This window comes from Trichechus manatus, unplaced genomic scaffold (assembly GCF_000243295.1).
Source record: "Trichechus manatus latirostris isolate Lorelei unplaced genomic scaffold, TriManLat1.0 scaffold00022, whole genome shotgun sequence".
Classification (NCBI taxonomy): Eukaryota; Metazoa; Chordata; class Mammalia; order Sirenia; family Trichechidae; genus Trichechus; species Trichechus manatus.
This window is the reverse complement of record NW_004443958.1, coordinates 12,242,704-12,260,620: the sequence shown is the minus strand read 5'-3', so window position 1 is coordinate 12,260,620 and position 17,917 is coordinate 12,242,704. Positions and strand designations below refer to the sequence as shown.

The 17,917-nt window shown below is 45.7% G+C and overlaps 1 protein-coding gene across 2 annotated transcripts in view; it reads left to right on the top strand.

The window, feature by feature from the left end:
• MTSS1 (MTSS I-BAR domain containing 1) overlaps nucleotides 1–12,244 on the top strand; it is a 194,876-nt gene extending 182,632 nt beyond the window's left edge. Inside the window, exons 11-14 of one of the 2 annotated variants that reach the window (XM_004372998.2) lie at nucleotides 5,008–5,202; nucleotides 6,478–6,654; nucleotides 7,009–7,171; nucleotides 9,273–12,244. In XM_004372998.2, coding sequence (XP_004373055.1) covers nucleotides 5,008–5,202; nucleotides 6,478–6,654; nucleotides 7,009–7,171; nucleotides 9,273–9,973 — 1,236 coding nt within the window. In that variant the 3' untranslated portion in view covers nucleotides 9,974–12,244. The remainder of the gene's footprint in view (nucleotides 1–5,007; nucleotides 5,203–6,477; nucleotides 6,655–7,008; nucleotides 7,172–9,272) is intronic. The other variant, XM_023728185.1, reaches the window with a different exon arrangement.
• Nucleotides 12,245–17,917: the final 5,673 nt, after the last annotated feature.

The window sequence follows — 17,917 nt, the reverse complement described above, 5'->3', positions numbered from 1 at the left end:
GTTGACCTGTTTCATGAACCTGGGCCGGAGAGTTACTTGCCTGCCGTGTCTGACGTCCAGTCGGTGAACCCAGAGCCTGGACAGCACTTGTAGCTGTCCCAGGACACCGCTGCTGCCTCTGTCTCATTTCAAATGGAAACACTTGGAGCCAAGAGCTGCGGCTTTAATTTGAATGTGCTAGCCTCAGCTGGGGCGCTCTGGCTTGGTTTTAAGGTGTCAAGCCCCACTCCTTCCCCCACCCAACGTGTAGCACTAAACCAAACCTGTGTGTCTTGCAGGCAGAGGGTGCAAGGGGTCAGAACAAGAACAGGAGTTGGCATTTCCTCAAAGGCTCTTCTAGCTTGCAGCCTAATCCTGTGTGTGTTTTTAATCCACTGACCAATTAACCTGGTGTTGTGCACTGACACCCTTGCTGTCACCCACAGGCTGTGTGTGTGTGTGTGTGTGTGTGTGTGTGTATGTGTCAGGCGGAAGCAGGGTGCTTCTGCCTCCAATCATGTAAAGGGAAGCAGGGGCAGCATGTGGGGATTCACTGAAATCTGAAAGCCAGGGCCCAAGATGTGCTTGGCTAGCAACTCTAGCATAGTTTTAATAAGTTCAGGATTGCTGCAGAATTTAATAGAGAATTCTGTTTTTTAAATAGGCATTGCCACTGCTTATAATTATAAGGTAGACGGGAAACTGTGCAAATGTCATAGGCCAGAGGGCATGAGGTCCTGAAGGCAGTAACGTTAGCATTATTTAGGGTGGGAAGAAGGGAACGTGGGTCCGCGAGGAACAGGGCCCCTTCAGTTTCTCCCCTCAGTTACACACGTATAAATGAAGGCCATCCCATTTGCTTCCCCTTCACTCTTCAAATTGTGCCTTAACCCACATGTGCTCAGGAGTGGAGCCCGTATCCCCGATAAGCATCTTACCCTAAAGCTGTTGACTCCACCCAAGGCAAGAAATTCTTTAGGAAAAATGAGCAGGGTCAAAAGAAATCTAGAGCGTGTAGCCTTGGAGTAGGTTGCTGTTGGGTGCATTGAGTTGATTCCAACTCATAGTGACCCCATGTGACAGCGTAGAACTGCCCCAGAGGGTTTTCTAGGCTGTAATCTTTTTTTTTTTTTTTAATATTTTATTGTACTTCAGGAGAAGGCTTACAGAAAAAATAGTTTCTCATGAAACAGTAGTACACATGTTGTTTTATGACATTGGTTAACAACCCCACAACATATTAACCCTCTAACTTCTCAACCTTTTTTTTTTTTGGTGAAAATACACATAGCCAAAGATACACCGTTTCAAAAATTTCTACATACACAGTTCAGTGACACTGACCACGCTCTTCCAATTGTGGTGTTATTCTCACTTAAGATGAAGGCTTACAGAACAAAATAGTTTCTCATTTAACAGTTACTATAAATGTTGCCCTATGACAATGGTTAACAATCTCACAACACATCAACAATATCCTTACTCAACCTTGGGTTCCCTATCACCAGCTTCCTTGTCCCCTTCTGCCTTCTGGCCCGTGTCACTGGACTCCTGTACCTCGTTAGTCTCATTTGGTTTTACGGGGCTGTCCACTCCCAGGCTGAACAGTGAACCTCGGAGGTAACTTCACCACTGAGCTACAAGGGTGTCTGGGGGCTATACTTTCGAGGTTTCTCCAGTCTCCTTTAGGCCAGTAAATCTGGTCTTTTTTTTGTGAGTTAGAATTATGCTCTACATCCTTCTCCAGCTCTGTCCAGAACCCTCTGTTGTGATCCCGGTCAGAGCAGTCAGTGGTGGTAGCCGGGCAACATCTTGCTGTACTGAACTCAGTCCAGTGGAGGCCTTGGTAGCTGTGGACAATTAGTCCTTTGGACTAATCTTTTCCTTGTATCCTGTTCTCTTCATTCTCCCTTGCTCCCGAAGGGATGAGACCAGTGGAGTATCTTAGATGGCTTCTCACAGGCTTTTAAGACCCCAGACACTCCTCACCAAGGTAGAATGTAGAGCATTGTCTTTATAAGCTGTGTCATGCCAATTGAGCTAGATGTTCCCCGAGACCATGGTCCCCACATAGGCTGTAATCTTTATGGAAGCAGAATGCCAGGTCTTTCTCCCATGATGCCACTGGGTAGGTTCGAACCACCCACCTTTCAGTTAGCAGTGGAGCACTTAACCATTGCACCACAAGGGTTCTTTTGGGGTGGGTTATTGGTTTTTTTTTTTTTTACAAGCCAAACATACTTGAATTAGAGGAACCAAAATTAAAATTAACAACCTCAGTAAATTATGATAGTAACAGCTGACTTTTATTGACAAATTGATTAAGCATAATATGGGTATATATATTATCTCATTTAATCTTCATCTGCTCATTGGATACTGTTGATTCCCATTCTAAATTTGAAAACATTGAGGTTTAGAGAGATCAGGTCCACAGTTTCTCACCTGGGAAGTGGCAGAAATAGGACTTAAATCCAAACCTTGAGACTCCAGGTCCTCGACTGCTAACCAGACGCTAACTGAGCTCAGGGTGCAGCTGGGACGTCAGCCGTGTGGCCTCTCCTTGCTTCGGCTGCACGGAGCACCAGGCATTGAGTGTCTTCTTGGTTCTTGCCCATGTAGGATGGGGATGCTGAAGCTCTGTCCCTTTGCAGGAACCTTTCTTTTGAGGGTGAAAGGGGTGGACAGAAGCATGAGTCTGGCCTCTTTGGCAGTTAAACTGGATGTGGGAACACTTCCTGGGAAATGCAGTCAGACACGTCAGTGGAGAAGCCTTGGACTTATTCAGACCAATTGGGGATGAACCAGAGATTGCCATTAACAGTGAAAAACTTCAGCAAGTACCTGGGCGGGCAAAAGGCAATACCCCAGTTTACATGGAAGAGGCAGCCGTTGTCCCTCATCCATGTGGTATTGTTTTTGAGCCGCTGCCATGTGCAGGCACAGGCCTAGAAACTCAGGGTGTGAAGGTGAACTCACAGACCCAGTCCCTGCCTCCCACTGGCCAGGAACCCAGGAGTGTCAGGGAGCCGAGTGGGGGCAGATGTCAGGAGATGAGCAGGGACTGGAGGTTTAATGAGGATCCGCATGAAGAGATGTTTTCCCAAGTCAGACTTTCTTTATGTAATGTTCCTGATCTCTCCAGATGTTTCTCCCTTCCCTACAACAGCTAGTGGGACCATTGCGCTGACCATATTCACTTCCCCAAGCCTAAAAATCACTCTTCAGGCAGAAAAACCTAAAAATGTGTCTTGTGAAAATGAGGCTTCATAACTTTAGTGATGCAGAAGCTTTATCTGGCCAAGGGAGAGTCTGGGGATTGGAGCCATTTTAGCATACATATAGCAAAAGCCCATCCTGAGGGTCTGTCCTCAGGCAATAATAATAACTGCGCACCACCTGGGTGGTGCAGACGGTAACATGCTTCATGGCTGACCTAAAGGGTGGTGGTTCCAGTCCACCCAGAGGTGCCTTGGGAAAAAGACCTGGTGATTTACTTCCAAAAAATCAGCCATTTGAAACCCGGTGGAATACAGCTCTACTCGGACACACGTGGGGTTGCCGTGAGTCAGAGTTGACTCAGTGGCACCTAGACTGGTGCTTGTAAGAGGTGTGAAGGATGGGGGCCTTAGGACCTGGGCTCGTGGCACACGAAAAAAACCCCAAGAGGACACTGCACGGCTGGGTTTTCCAGTGCCTTGACCAGCCCCTCGGTGCCAGGCACGCTTCTGGGAGCTGGCAATGCAGCAGTGAGCAAGACCCACAGGAGTCTGTGTCCTTGGGGGTCTTACCGCCAAGGGTTCTAGAGCTTGGTGGGTCTCTTGCTTCTCTTCAAGGGACTGATGCCTTTCTGTGGGTCTCCTGTGGGCGAAACTAAAGGCCCTAACCCTCTGCTTCTCTCATCCTTCCCTCCTGTGTATCTGTCTGTCTCTTTCTGTGTGTGCCCCCCCCCGCTACTGCCCCCACTCTTTTGTTTTTATTCATGATGGTGTTTTGGTGGCTTGTGGCTCGGTTTCTGTTGGCCCCTCGTGTGGTCCCTCCCCTGCTGCAGAACTCGTCCAGCTCGGCCTCCTCTGAAGCCTCTGAAACCTGCCAGTCAGTCAGCGAGTGCAGCTCTCCCACCTCAGTCAGCTCAGGCTCCACCATGGGCGCCTGGGCGTCCACTGAGAAGGTGACCACTGGGCTACAGGGCGCCTGCCTCTCCCCATCCCTCCCCGTGCCTCCTGTCTGCTGCTCCCCACTGAGGCCGCAGGAACCTGGAAGCTAAAAGGATACTCCAAGATTGGGGTCCCACTTGGGGAGCAGAGGGTGGGAGACGGCTGAGGGCTTTTCCTTGAAGGAGGAATCACCATGAAGTTTCCCAAGGGCGAGGAGGGGACTGGGGAGCTCAGAGGTGTGACGGCTTCTTCCCAGAACAGGTGTCATGGGATCACCCCTCTGCCTCCTTCCCTCCCAGACATCCCACTTGCGTGGTCTCCTTGCCACCATCCCCTTGGACATGACATTTCACCGCGTCAGAGCCTACGTGCTTCGCTGCCTTTTCGTTTGCCATCCCCGTTCCTACCACCCCCCTCCCCCATTTGGACTCTGCCCCTGAACAGTGTGATGTTTGGGAAACCTAGGATGAACAGATTTGTTTGAAGGCTCTCGAGAATGTTTTAATCTGCGTATGAAATGAGCAGTCACTATCTCCATGAAATTACGCCTCGTTAGTTAAATAATCAGAAAACCATTGAGAACGCCAGGGGTAAAGTATGCTGACTGATTTCCAGACTCTTCTAAAATGTAGGTAAAATATTTCCTTGAGGAAATACTTGCTTGGTGTACAATAACTGCATTCTTTGTACCCTGGTTCTTTTCTCCTTTGTCCCCGATCATGCATGAGCAGCAGAGCCCAGACATTTTTTTTATTTATAAATATCCTGGTTTCCCCCCTCCGTCGACTGTCAATGCCATCTTGTATCTCCGTACTCATCCTGTTATATTAATTTTTTTTCCTTTTTTTCCCCCCTTTTTGTTTGTTTCCAGTTGTCTAACGGGTTTTATCACTATAGTTTATCAAGTGAGTCCCATGTGGGACCCGTGGGTGCAGGTCTTTTCCCTCATTGCCTGCCTGCCTCCCGCCTGCTCCCTCGGGTCACCTCTGCCCACCTTCCAGACTACGCTCATTATCACACCATTGGGCCCGGCATGTTCCCGTCATCTCAGATCCCTAGCTGGAAGGTTTGTGTCTCCCCTCCCTCCTCTCGCCTCCCTTTCCTCCTCCTCTCCTCTGGCCTGTGTCCTCACTCTCTTCTGTCCCATGATCCTCACCCCCGACTCTTCCCCCACCCCTTCTTTTCACTCTCTGCCTTCTTCCTCATAACACCTCTCCCTAAATGAATTCCCACTGAGGGGAAATCAAAAAGCAGCTGGTAGCTCTGAGATAGAAATTTCCACCTGGTGCTGAGAGTGGGGAGTCTCCCTTTGAGAAACATCAGTTTCCCCCTGTGAGATGTGACATTGCAGAGACCGACAGTTCCAAGTTGAAAGGTCCAGTTCTCCTTGACTGGGATGAAATCTGCTGGGTTTAGCCCTGCTGGGGCCGTCAGTATTCTCTGAGAGCCTGTAGGGGGCTGAGAGGGCCTGTCTGCCTCTTCCTTGTTCCTCAGACGTTTTCCTAATGAGTCTTTTTCTGGGCTACGGTAACAGAATTATAGCCCAAAATATGTTTTGGATGATCATGTGTTATCTTAAAAGCACATGCAGATTTTACTCCTACTCCTGACTGTTTTATATTGAAAGAAAAGTTTTAAAGTTATTTCCTAGCAAGTTCAACTGATGCTCCAGGAAGCTATTCTACTTTGAGACAAGGACCTTCATTTGAGAAGTAGGCCTGTAGGTGGCCAGCATTTTGATAGGTCTTGACTTCATCCCTCACAGGTTGCGTGGACCCCTGACTCCTCCAATCTTCCTGCACACCCTGGGCACCTCCCCTTTCTTTCTGAGGACTTTAGACATCACAGATCTTGAGTGCCCTCTGGGCTGTTTACTGGGAGTGGGAAGATTCAGCCTTAGGAAGTGGCCGAAGTTCCTTTACTGCCCCCTGGTGGCCACTCCACTAAAGTGCAGTTGTTTTGGCTGCTAAAGGAGAGCTGGCTCCTTCAGACAGAAGAGGGGGCCTGGTCCCTGTGAACGTAGTCTCCCCTGACTGGTGCCCTTAGCATATGTTGGTCAGCTGTTAGGTGGCTGTTCACTGAGACTCTTCCACAGGCTTCCTGCCTGGTGGCCGAGGGTTTTAATCTGATATGAGAAAAAGGGAGGTATCCGGGAGAATCCCAAGGGTTCTCCATTCCTGTCTTTTAGAGTTGGGTGAGGGCATAGAGAAGGGGCTGCAGGCTTGCCCCAGCCTGGGCTTTCCCCTGAGGGGACCAGCTGTGCTCTGTGGGAGCTGCGGCCCTTCACAGAGGCAGAGGCCCCGGCTCCTCCCGGTCTCCCTGACCCTACTGTTCTACTTAGGACTGGGCTAAGCCTGGGCCCTACGACCAGCCTCTGGTGAACACCCTGCAGCGCCGCAAAGAGAAGCGCGAGCCGGAGCCCGGTGGAGGAGGACCTGCTCCCACAGCCGGAGCACCCGCAGCAGCTGCCGAGGAGGCCCAGAGGCCGCGGAGCATGACCGTGTCGGCCGCCACCAGGGTGACGCTCTTGTTTTCTGTAGCTGGTCGGACCCAGTTAGGCCTGGCTGGTGGTTGAGTAATCCTTGCAGCTGGAGGGACCTGGGCTCCATCCCCTCCACTCCCCGCTCTGTAGCATTTAGAGGACCCTTGGGGAACAGCCTTGTGTGGCAGTCAGACACACAGAACTCTATAGAGCCTAGGTAGGACCCAAGCAGGTGAATAGCCTCCGGGGCCCACAGATGTGTAGTGTTTATGGGAGCAGGATATGGAGGTCCCACCAGAAGAGGTGTGTGGAAAGGCTCTGGGATACCAGACAGGGGATTTCATGGCCCTGGTGGCTTGTCTGTGTCTCTCTCTTTCCTCCAACCTGCAGCCTGGTGAGGAGATGCAGCCCTGTGAGGAGCTGGCCCTGGCTCTGACACGGAGCCTCCAGCTCGACACACAGAGGAGCAGCCGGGACTCGCTGCAGTGCTCCAGCGGTTACAGCACCCAGACCACCACCCCGTGCTGCTCCGAGGACACCATCCCCTCCCAAGGTACGGGGGGGAAGGAGGGGTCCTCCCTGCAGGGGGAGACAAAACTGGCAGGGCATTTTATTTATTTAAAATTTTATTTTCATTCATTTCATATTTATTAATTTTATTTTTAAAATTTTAAAAAAAAATTTTTTTTAAATAGTAAAAATATCTAACAAAAACATTTGCCAGTACAGCGGTTTTTACATGCACAGTTCAGTGACATGGACTACGTTCATCACCATTGGCAACCATCACTGCTATCCTTTTCCCAGTTATCCCACCACCATGAAGAGAAATTCTGTGCCCCTTAAGCAGTGACTCCCCCTTTCTCCCTCCCTCCCAGCCCTGGAAACTACTAATAAGCTTTGGTCTCTGTAAAAATAAAAAAGGAAAAATCCCAAACCCATCGCCGTTGAGTCGATTCTGACTCATAGCGACCCTATAGGACACAGTAGAACTGCCCCATAAGGTTTCTATGGAGCAGCTGGTAGATTCCAACTGCCGACCTTTTGGTTAGCAGCCATAGCTCCTAACCACCGTGCTCCCAGGGCTCCATACATTGGCCTATTTCATATAAGTGAGATCATACACTATTTGTCATTTTGTGACTGACTTATTTCACTCAGCGTAATGTGGACAGTGCGTTTTAATCACAGCTTAAGCCCTGGCTGGCAGACGGACTTCAGAATTGTTTTCAGCATCTGGGGATGCTTTGAAGAGTTGATCTGTAGTTGTCAGGTGGTGCCATATAAGCAGGTGACCTGGACTTTAGCAACTTTTCTCATTTCCCACCATCGGGATACATGGTGGTCCTAGATTTCAGCTGAGATACATGCTATTAATGACCATAGCTTCATTATTTTTTTAGCATGTTGTACCAAGCACTTTATACCTATTTAATCTTCACAGCCACTTAAGGGATAAATATTTTTTTACCCCCATCTTACAGATGTGGAAACTGAGGCTCAGTAACTTGCCCAAATTCATGCAACAAATAAGTAGCAGAGCTGGAGTTGGAACCTAAGGTCTGTTAGAGTCCAAAGTCCAAGCTCTTACCTATTCCAACCAAATCTTCTATCAAACCTGCCTCCCTCAACCTCATCCCGAATACACAAACAACGCAGGCAAGATGAAGATCTTCTAACAGCTGGATTAGATCTTACAGTTGACCAAAAGCTATTTGTAATTCATCAAAAATGCTAAGATAGTGGTTCTCAACAGGGGTGTGTGTGTGTGTGTGTGTGTGTGTGTGTGTGTGTGTGTGTGATTGTGTGTGTGATTGTGTGTGTGTGTGTGTGTGATTGTGACTGTGCTCTCCCAGGGGAGATTTGGCTGTATCTGGAGACAATTTGGTTGTCACAGCTGGAGGGGAGAGGGTTGTTCTTGGTGTCTAGTGGGTAGAAACCCAGGGATGCTACTAAGCATCCTACAGTGCACAAGACAGCCCCCAGAACAAAGAATTCTCCAGAGAAACGATGCTCTAACTTTAGTGTTTAATCCGTGAGCTTCTTTCTTCTGTACAACACTGGGGTGGGCATTATGCTGAGCAGGTGAGCATGGGTGGCTGATGGAACCTATTTCCATAGCTTGCATTTAGCAAATCCTTGCCAGGAGTTCCTTTTCTTTTTCTAGCCTTCACCTAACCAGTTAATTATCAGGCCTGTGAGCGTCTGATTGCGGTTTGTTTCTCATGTTGAATTCTGGACTAGAGGATCGGTAGAATCTATCTTCTCTTTCATCCTCCTTACTCCGTCCAGAGAATCTCAGAAGTAGCTTTGCTGCCGCTGGGCAGTTTAACCATCGGCACCACTCGCCAATTTGAGGGCCTACCATGCGAAGCACTGTTCTAGGTGCTGGGGGTATGTCAGTGAGCAGAACGAAGATCCTGCTAGGGAGCTCTTCCTTGGGGAGGGCTTTCTAAAGACTGAACAGAAATTGAAGGTGGGCTTGGAAAGAGAATGTGGCTGAAATACCCTGCCTCTTGGGCTCTTTGAGTCGAAACTGACTCGACGGCAGCGGGTTTGGTTTTGGTTTGCTTGGGCTCTTTGTCCTCCCAACACAAAAGAAGCAAAAAGTAAAGCTGCAGCTTTGGATATTTCTAATCAAAACCTATCATCAGTTTCAGATTACGATTATTTCTCTGTGAGTGGTGACCAGGAGGCTGAGCAGCAGGAGTTTGACAAGTCCTCCACCATCCCGAGGAACAGCGACATCAGCCAGTCCTACCGACGGATGTTCCAAGCCAAGCGCCCAGCCTCAACTGCTGGCCTCCCCACCACCCTCGGACCTGCTGTGGTCACCCCGGGGGTTGCAACTATCCGACGGACCCCTTCCACCAAGCCTTCCGTCCGCCGGGGGACCATAGGAGCTGGTCCCATCCCCATCAAAACACCCGTGATCCCTGTGAAGACCCCAACTGTCCCAGACTTCCGTGGGGTGCTGCCAGCCCCTCCGGATGGGCCAGAGGAGCGGGGTGAGCACAGCCCCGAGTCACCGTCTGTGGGGGAGAGCCCCCAGGGTGTCACCAGCATGCCCTCCTCCATGTGGAGCGGCCAGGCCTCCATCAACCCCCCGCTTCCAGGCCCAAAGCCGAGTATCCCTGAGGAGCACAGACAGGCGATTCCAGAAAGCGAGGCCGAAGACCAGGAACGGGAGCCCTCAAGTGCCACTGCCTCCCCAGGCCAGATTCCAGAGGGTGAGCCTGCAGACCTGAGCCCTCGAGAGATCCCGCAAGGAGAAGACATGCTGAACGCCATCCGAAGGGGCGTGAAGCTGAAGAAGACCATGACCAATGACCGCTCGGCCCCTCGCTTCTCCTAGGCTCTCTTAGGCTTACCAGAAATGCTGCCAGGGAAACGAACTGTCTAATTAATAATACCTAATTTGTCTTGATCCATTCCAATCTATAATCCAACAAAAGATTTTGTAGGCAACTCAGAACACGGCTTTTTTGAAAGTACTCCACACCTTTAGATAAAAATTGAAAGCAACATATATAACTGATATAACCTTGATCTTTTAATTTGTAAATATTGATAATTTTCTCTCTGCACATTTTAATCTTGGTTTCCCTTTTGATTTTTCTGAAGGTGCCAAATTCCATTTAACTTTTTTATAAGTCTTTGTAAAATTTTAAATGCATAAGGGGGTGGGGGTCGGGGCAGGGGAACCAAAAAGTAGTTAACTTCAGCAAAAGGATTACTGGACTCCTTTCTCTCTCTCAATCTTTTTTTTTTTTTCCTTTCTTTTCCTGCAAGCTTTTGTAGATGCATCGTAGTAGTCTGGCTTAGAAGCAAATTCAAGTTATTTTAATGTACAAACAAAATGGATAAGGGGAAAATTCCTCACTTAAATATACTCTGTTCTGGGTCAAAGAGGCAGGAGGAACCACTGATGAGCAATATTCAGAAATGAAGTAAATCTGGAAATGGTAGACAGTTGGGATTGGGGGGAGGGCCGTGGAGGGACACACTGTCAACATAGCCGATCCTGTTACATTAAGAGTAGCCTTGTAGGTTGAATTTCTAGTAGCTTCATGGTAATTGCATCCAAATAAGCCATACTGGATTGCAGTGTTTGTTTCTGTAGGGTGTTTAAGGACTTCTTTCTCCCACAATTCCTCTTGACTGCACACAGCACCCACCTCCAGTCCCGTGCATGCTGCCGCCACTGGGTAGACGTAGAATCCCCCCCTTTAGTTTTTCGACTCTTGTACTCACTTTCATTGAATCCAAATACATCCAAAAAAGTAAGGCAATTTAAAAAAAATGTGAAAACATTTTGAATCGATAGCAGGGAATTCTTAGATATAGCAAATGCCTTTTACTTAACCGTGCCCAGCAGGCTGGGCACGTTGAAAAGCCCAAATATTTTGAAAAAACTCGAGTGGATTTAACAAGGGTAACCAGCTTGGAGTCTAGCAACTTGCCAATGTGTTTACCAATCTGGGGGCTTGTTTTTCTTCTCTTTTAAATAAATGGCAGTTAATTGGCTTCATACTAAAGATTGACCAGAGGAGGATTTGTTTATTGTCACCGGGAATCTGATACTGTAACTGTCCCTTTTTTGTATTCTAGGTAAAAATGGTTTTTGGAATGGATTTATGTCTTCTCTTTTTTAAAATGAAAGTTAAGTTTGTTATAATATCCATCTCCTAAAGCCAACAGAGATTTGTAGACTTAAAGGGATCAATCACATTTGGAGAAGACAGCAGTGTTTAAAAGGGCAAGAAACCCACTCAGCATAGTCAGGTCCCACGGAAGTGCCCATTTGTAATCGCAGCACTCAAAGAGCAGGCGCTTGGTGGGTCCCAGAGACCCTGCAGATGTCTGTTGGCTCTAATCTTCAATTATGTAATCTTACGCTTTAATACATAACCGCACTGGATGGGAGAGTCATGTACCTGTATAGTCATTGTTCTTTATATTAACATTTAACACTGCTGTGATTGCTCAAGGACATTTTATGTTACGGCTTTAAAGCAAAGGCATGATTATTAGAAACTACTTAAGCTTTTTTTTCTTTGAAAAACAAGCTCCTCTTACAGAATATAAGCAACAGTAGTGCCTGTGGTTTAGCCCACCAATCTTGATGACTAAAAGTAGCTGATGCATTGTGCATATGATGCTTGAGATGGTTTCTGCAAAAGCAGAAACCACTGCAAGGTAATGACAATAGATAAAAGTGGTATTTTAAACCTTTGAAATAAATGGATGTAACTGTACTTTGGTACAGCTTTTCACTTGTTTAGTTTTTAAACGTTAGTATAATCTGAATAAATTTAATATAAAATGTTGCCAAATTCCACGTAGAAAGGATGTGACAAAACACCTTGGGTAGTTCTGTTTGTGTTTTTGCATATTGTAAAAGCAGTGTCACAGCTAAAAATAAATGGTTTCTAAAGGTAAATTATTGTGGTTTAGTTGCTAGTTTGTACCGAGAGTTGACCTCTCCTTGTGCTGGTTTTTGTTCTAAACTTGTATAAATAACAATTGTGTAATGTGTCTCCCTTCTACATTGTAACACTTGCTGCAGCCTACATTATAAATAAAGAACCACTAGGGGAAAAAGAAAAAAAAAACTCCTGTATTTTCAAGTCTTATTAAAATTCTCCAGGGTCTTAGCCAAATGTTAGAAGGTGGACCGAGACCTAAACTGAACTTAATATTCCTCACTTGGAAAACTGACAGAACATTGTTTTTGTGATGGTTATTAACCTTAAGAACACTAGGTGCCTGAACTGATTCTTTGAAAACAGTTCCAATGAGTTACCAAGAACAAGGAAGCAGTAGGTGTTTTTGAGTTTTGAAACTCACATTACCTTTTAAAGAAACCTCTACAAACACTTGAGAGTTCTGCTATACCCTCACGGTCTTAGTTATCTAGTGCTGCTATAACAAATACTACAAGTGGATGGCTTTAACAAAGAGAAATTTATTTTCTCACAGTCTAGTAGGCTAGAAGTCCAAATTCAGGGCGTCAGCTACAGGGGAAGGCTTTCTCTGTAGGCTCTGAGGAAGGTCCTTCTCATCAGTCTTCCCCTGGACTAGGAGCTTCTCCCTGCAGGAACCCCTGGTCCAAGGGATGCGCTCTGTTCCTGGCACTGCTTTCTTGATGGTATGAGGTCTCCTACTCTCTGCTCACCTCCCTTTCCTTTTATCTCTTGTAAGATAAAAAATGGTACAGGCCACGCCCCGGGGAAACTGTCTTTACATTGGATCAGGGATGTGACCTGAGCAGGGTGCTACATCCCACCCTAATCCTCCTTAACATAATCTAATCTTGCCTCATTAACCACAAGCAGAGATTAGGATTTACAACACATAGGAAAATTGTATCAATCACAAAACAGAGGACAACCATACAATACTGGGAATCACGGCCTAACCGAGTTGACACATATTTTGGGGGGACAATTCAATCCATGACACTCACCTTTTAGTCTGCAGACAACCCGAGCTACAGTAGAAAAAGCAAAGGGCGGAAACCTAAACCCATTGCCCCATTGCTGTTGATTCTGACTCATAGCGACCTTACGGAACAGAGTAGAACTGCCCCATAGGGTTTCCAAAAAGCAGCTGGTAGATTCCAACTGCTGACCTTTTGGTTAGCAGCCTGAGCTCTTAACCGCTGCACCACCAGGGTTCCCAAGCGGGGGAAACTGCATCCAAAATAAGTGTCAGAAAACTGTTTCATCCCAGACTGGACCCTTTAACCTTGGCCATCAAACCTTCACCCAAGACAACTCCATAAATACTATGCTTACTTGCTGAGTGTATACTACTTAAGGAGAGCTGTCCTTGAACTAAAATTTCATTAGTAGAATCCTGACCAAAAACTCTGATAGACTGCAGATTTAGAATACGACAAAGGGAGGCAGGGCCAAGATAGCGGAGTAGTCAGATGCTTCTGGTGGTCCCACTTACAACAAAGACCCAAAACAACAAGTGAATCAATCATATACGACAATCTAGGAGCCCTGAACATCAAAGACGAAGTTGAGGAATCAGACTGAGTGGCAGGGGGAAGAAGAGACAGTTCAGCAGCAGCGAGGAGTTGCCAGACCTGACCCGGTGGGAAGCCAGTGCCCTGCAGGCCAGATCGGCTGGTGCGTGCGGCGAGGCGGGCAGTGGCATTTGGGATGCATTTTCCACACCAGGTGAGACCAAGCGGCGGAGAGTCTACTCAAGCCTTCACAACCAGTGAAAAGCAGCGCTCAATTGGCAAAAGATAAGTACATGCATCTAACCTACTGCACGGATCAAAAAACACCCCGTTTGGGAAGAAACTCTCTCCCATTTATTTGCTCTCTCCCCGCTCTGCACCGGTTCTGGGCCAGCTTCAGCGATTGCTGCATCCCCTGGGCTAGAAGTAGGACCTGTCACGCGCCCTGAGCCATTCTCTTGGCCTTGGAGAGGGAACAAATGAACAAACAGGAAAAATACAATCTGCCAGCTCCCCTAAGCCAAGAACTGAGGGTAGGCACAGCTCCCCAGGCACAGGCATATGGGGTTCATGGACTTTGAATGACTTTCACCCCTGCAGAGACCTGTGGAGGCCCATTTCAACAGCATGGGCCCTCATTCAGCAGGGTATATAACTGAAGTCTAATGTCAACTGTATCAGCTATACGGTGGAGTGGCAGGTTTGTGACATTTGACACAGTTCTCCCCATTAAGCAGGGACCTCACCTACTCACATCAGGGGCCTGAGAACTGGTGGCTCCACCCATGCCACCTAGCCACCTGTGACAAGGGTCCAAGAATAATTGGTGCCTCCCAGTCCTTACAGCCGACAGCACTGGGTGCCCACAGACCAGCTGCAAAACCCACTCACCTACGCACCCTAGGGAAAAGGGACACGCTTTCCTCCCAGACACTCAGGGGCAACCGTCAGACCCCTGCCTTGCTCAGCGCATGAGCCCTTACTGCAGGCAGACACCTGTGCCTACTCCAATCACCTCTGCCTGTCTAGGACTGTAGGTAAGACCCTGCACCACACACTTGGTGACCAACTACTTGGACACCTGAGCTGAATCCATACAGATTTAACCACCTGGTGACAGGACGTTACGGCCTCAAAGGCGTCAATAATCACACTAGCTCACACAAGCAGCCTATTTGGGCATATCAAAACAAAACAAACAAGAAGCTAAACAACAGTAAACGAACATAAAATAAATATAATAACGTATTGATGGCTCAGCAACAACAGTCATTATCAAATCACATAAAAAGACCATAATGGCTTCAGCAAGCTCCGAAAACAAAGAATCAAGAAATCTTCCAGAGAAAGAGAACTTCTTGTAATTACTGGAGGTAGAATACAAAAGACTAGTATACAGAACTCTTTCAAAAGATCAAGAAGGAGATCAGGCAAAACAGAACAAGCCAAGGAACACACAAAGCAAAACAGGAATTTAAGATTACAGAAGAGCAAAATGACAAATTTAACAGGCTGCAAAAATCCACAGAAAGACAGCAAACAGAAATTCAGAAGATTACCAATAAAATTTCAGAATTAGACCACTCAATAGAAAGTCATAGGAGCAGAATTGAGGCAACAGAAGTCAGAATTAGTGAGGCTGAAGATAAGGCACTTGACACCAACTTATTTGAGGAAAAATCAGATAAAAGGATTAAAAAAATGAAGAAACCCAAAGAAGCATGTGGGACTCTATCAAGAGGAATAACCTATGAATAACTGGAATACAAGAACAGGGGGAAATAACAGAAAATACAGAGAGAATTGCTGAAGATCTGTTGGCAGAAAACTTCCCTGATATCGTGAAAGGTATCTACCCAAGATGCTCATCGAACCCCACATAAGGCAGATCCCAAAAGAAAGTCACCAAGACATAATCAAACTTGCCAAAACCAAAGATAAAGAGAGAATTTTAAGAGCGGTCGGGATAAACGAAAAGTCACCTACAAAGGAGAGTCCATAAGACTAAGCTTGGACTACTCAACAGAAACCATGCAGGCAAGAAGGCAATGAGATGACATAAATAAAGCCTTGAAGGAAAAAAATTGGCAGCCAAGAATTATATATCCAGCAAAACTGTCTCTCAAAGATGATGGTGGAATTAGAGCATTTCCAGATCCAAAGTTTAGGGAATTTGCAAAAACCAAACCAAAACTAGTCCTCTGGTTAGAAAATCAGTAATATCAGATAACCGCCCAAGACTAGAATACAGGACAGAGCAACCAGATATTAACCCAGAGAGAGAAGTCACAAAAATAAATCAAAGCTAAAATGCTGAAAACAGAGAAACAGAGATGTCAATAAGTAAAAGATGACACTATTAAAACAAAAAAGAGGAACTAAAAAATGTAGTCATAGATCTTTCATATGGATTGGAAGTCAAAGGCGATATAAAGAAATAAAGGACTGGTTTAAACTTAGAAAAATAGGGGTAACCACAAAGGAAACTAACAATCCTACACATCAATATAAAACACAAGAAAAACATAAAAGACTCAGCACATACAAAATCAACAATAATGAAAAAGATGAAAAGAAAATAAAGAAAAACGACTCAGCACAGAAAATTAAGTGGAACAAAGAAACTGTCAACAACACAAAAAAAAGACATCAAAATGACAGCACTAAACTCATACCTATCAATAATTATGCTGAATGTAAAAGGGCTAAATGCACCAATAAAGAGACAGAGAGTGGCAGAATGGATTAAAAAACACGATCCGTCTACATGCTGCCTACGAGAGACACACCTTAGACTTAAAGACACAAACTACAACTCAAAGGATAGTATATATCAAACAAACAACACTCAAAAAAGAGGAGTGGCAATATTAATCTCTGACAAAACAGACTTTAAAGTAAAATCCACCACAAAGAATAAGGAAGGACACTGTATAATGATTAAAGGGTCAATACACCAGGAAGACATAATCATAATAAATATTTACGCACCCAACGACAGGGCTCCAAAATACACAAAACAAACTCTAACGGCATTGAAAAGAGAGATAGACAGCTCCACAGTAATAGTAGAAGACGTCAACACACCACTCTCAGTGAAGGACAGAACATCCAGAAAGAAGCTCAATAAAGACAAGGAAGATATAAATGCCACAATTAATCAACTTGATCTCATAGACATATACAGAACACTTCACCCAACAGCAGCCAAGTGTACTTTCTTTTCCAACACACATGGAACATTCTCCAGAATAGACCACATACTAGGCCATAAAGCAAGCCTTAACAGAATCCAAAGAATCGAAATATTACAAAGCATCTTTTCCGACCATAAAGCCATAGAAGTAGAAATCAGTAACAGAAAAACCAAGGGAAAAAAATTAAACACATGGAAACTGAACAACACCTTGCTCAAAAACTACTGGGTTACAGAAGAAATTAAGGACAGAATAAAGAAATTCACAGAATCAAATAAGAATGAAAATACATCCTACCAGAACCTTTGGGACACGGCAAAAGCAGTGCTCAGAGGTCAATTTATAGCAATAAATGCACACATCCAAAAAGAAGAAAGGGCCAAAATCAAAACATCAACCCTACAACTCGAACAAATACAAAGAGAGCAGCAAAAGAAGCCCTCGGGCATCAGAAGAAAGCAAATAATAAAAATTAGAGCAGAATTAAATAAAACAGAAAATAGAAAAACAACTGAAAAAGTTAACAAGACCAAAAGCTGGTTCTTTGAAAAGATCAGCAAAATCAAAAAACCACTGGCCAAACTGACAAAAGAAAAACAAGAGAGGAAGCAAATAACCTGAATAAGAAACGAGACGGGTGATACTGCAACAAACCCAAATGAAGTGAAAAGAATTGTAACAGAATACTGTGAAAAACTGTACTCTAACAAATTTGAAAACCTAGCGGAGATGGACAAATTTCTAGAAACACACTACCTACCTAAAGTAACACAGAGGTAGAATGGCTAAATAAACCTGTAATAAAATACCACAAAGGTACAGTAAAATCTGTGAAAGCCAGAGCCTGCATAAGACAGAAACCTGTCAGAGAAGGAAAATTCAAATATTTTCCACTAATAGAGAGCAACAGAAAAGTGGTAAGACTGCACCCTGTCAAAGGCGGAAAACTTTCAAGACCAGAAAAACCAGGCAGTCCTAGGCAGTCCCAGCGAGTTCCGGCTCTCACAGGTTTCACTGTATTTTAAGACTTCAGTATTAACATACTTTATTTTCTCTGCTTTGTATTCCTTCCAATACCAACAGCCAATAGTTTGTTCAATTCAGTCTTCAGAGCAAGTCTGAG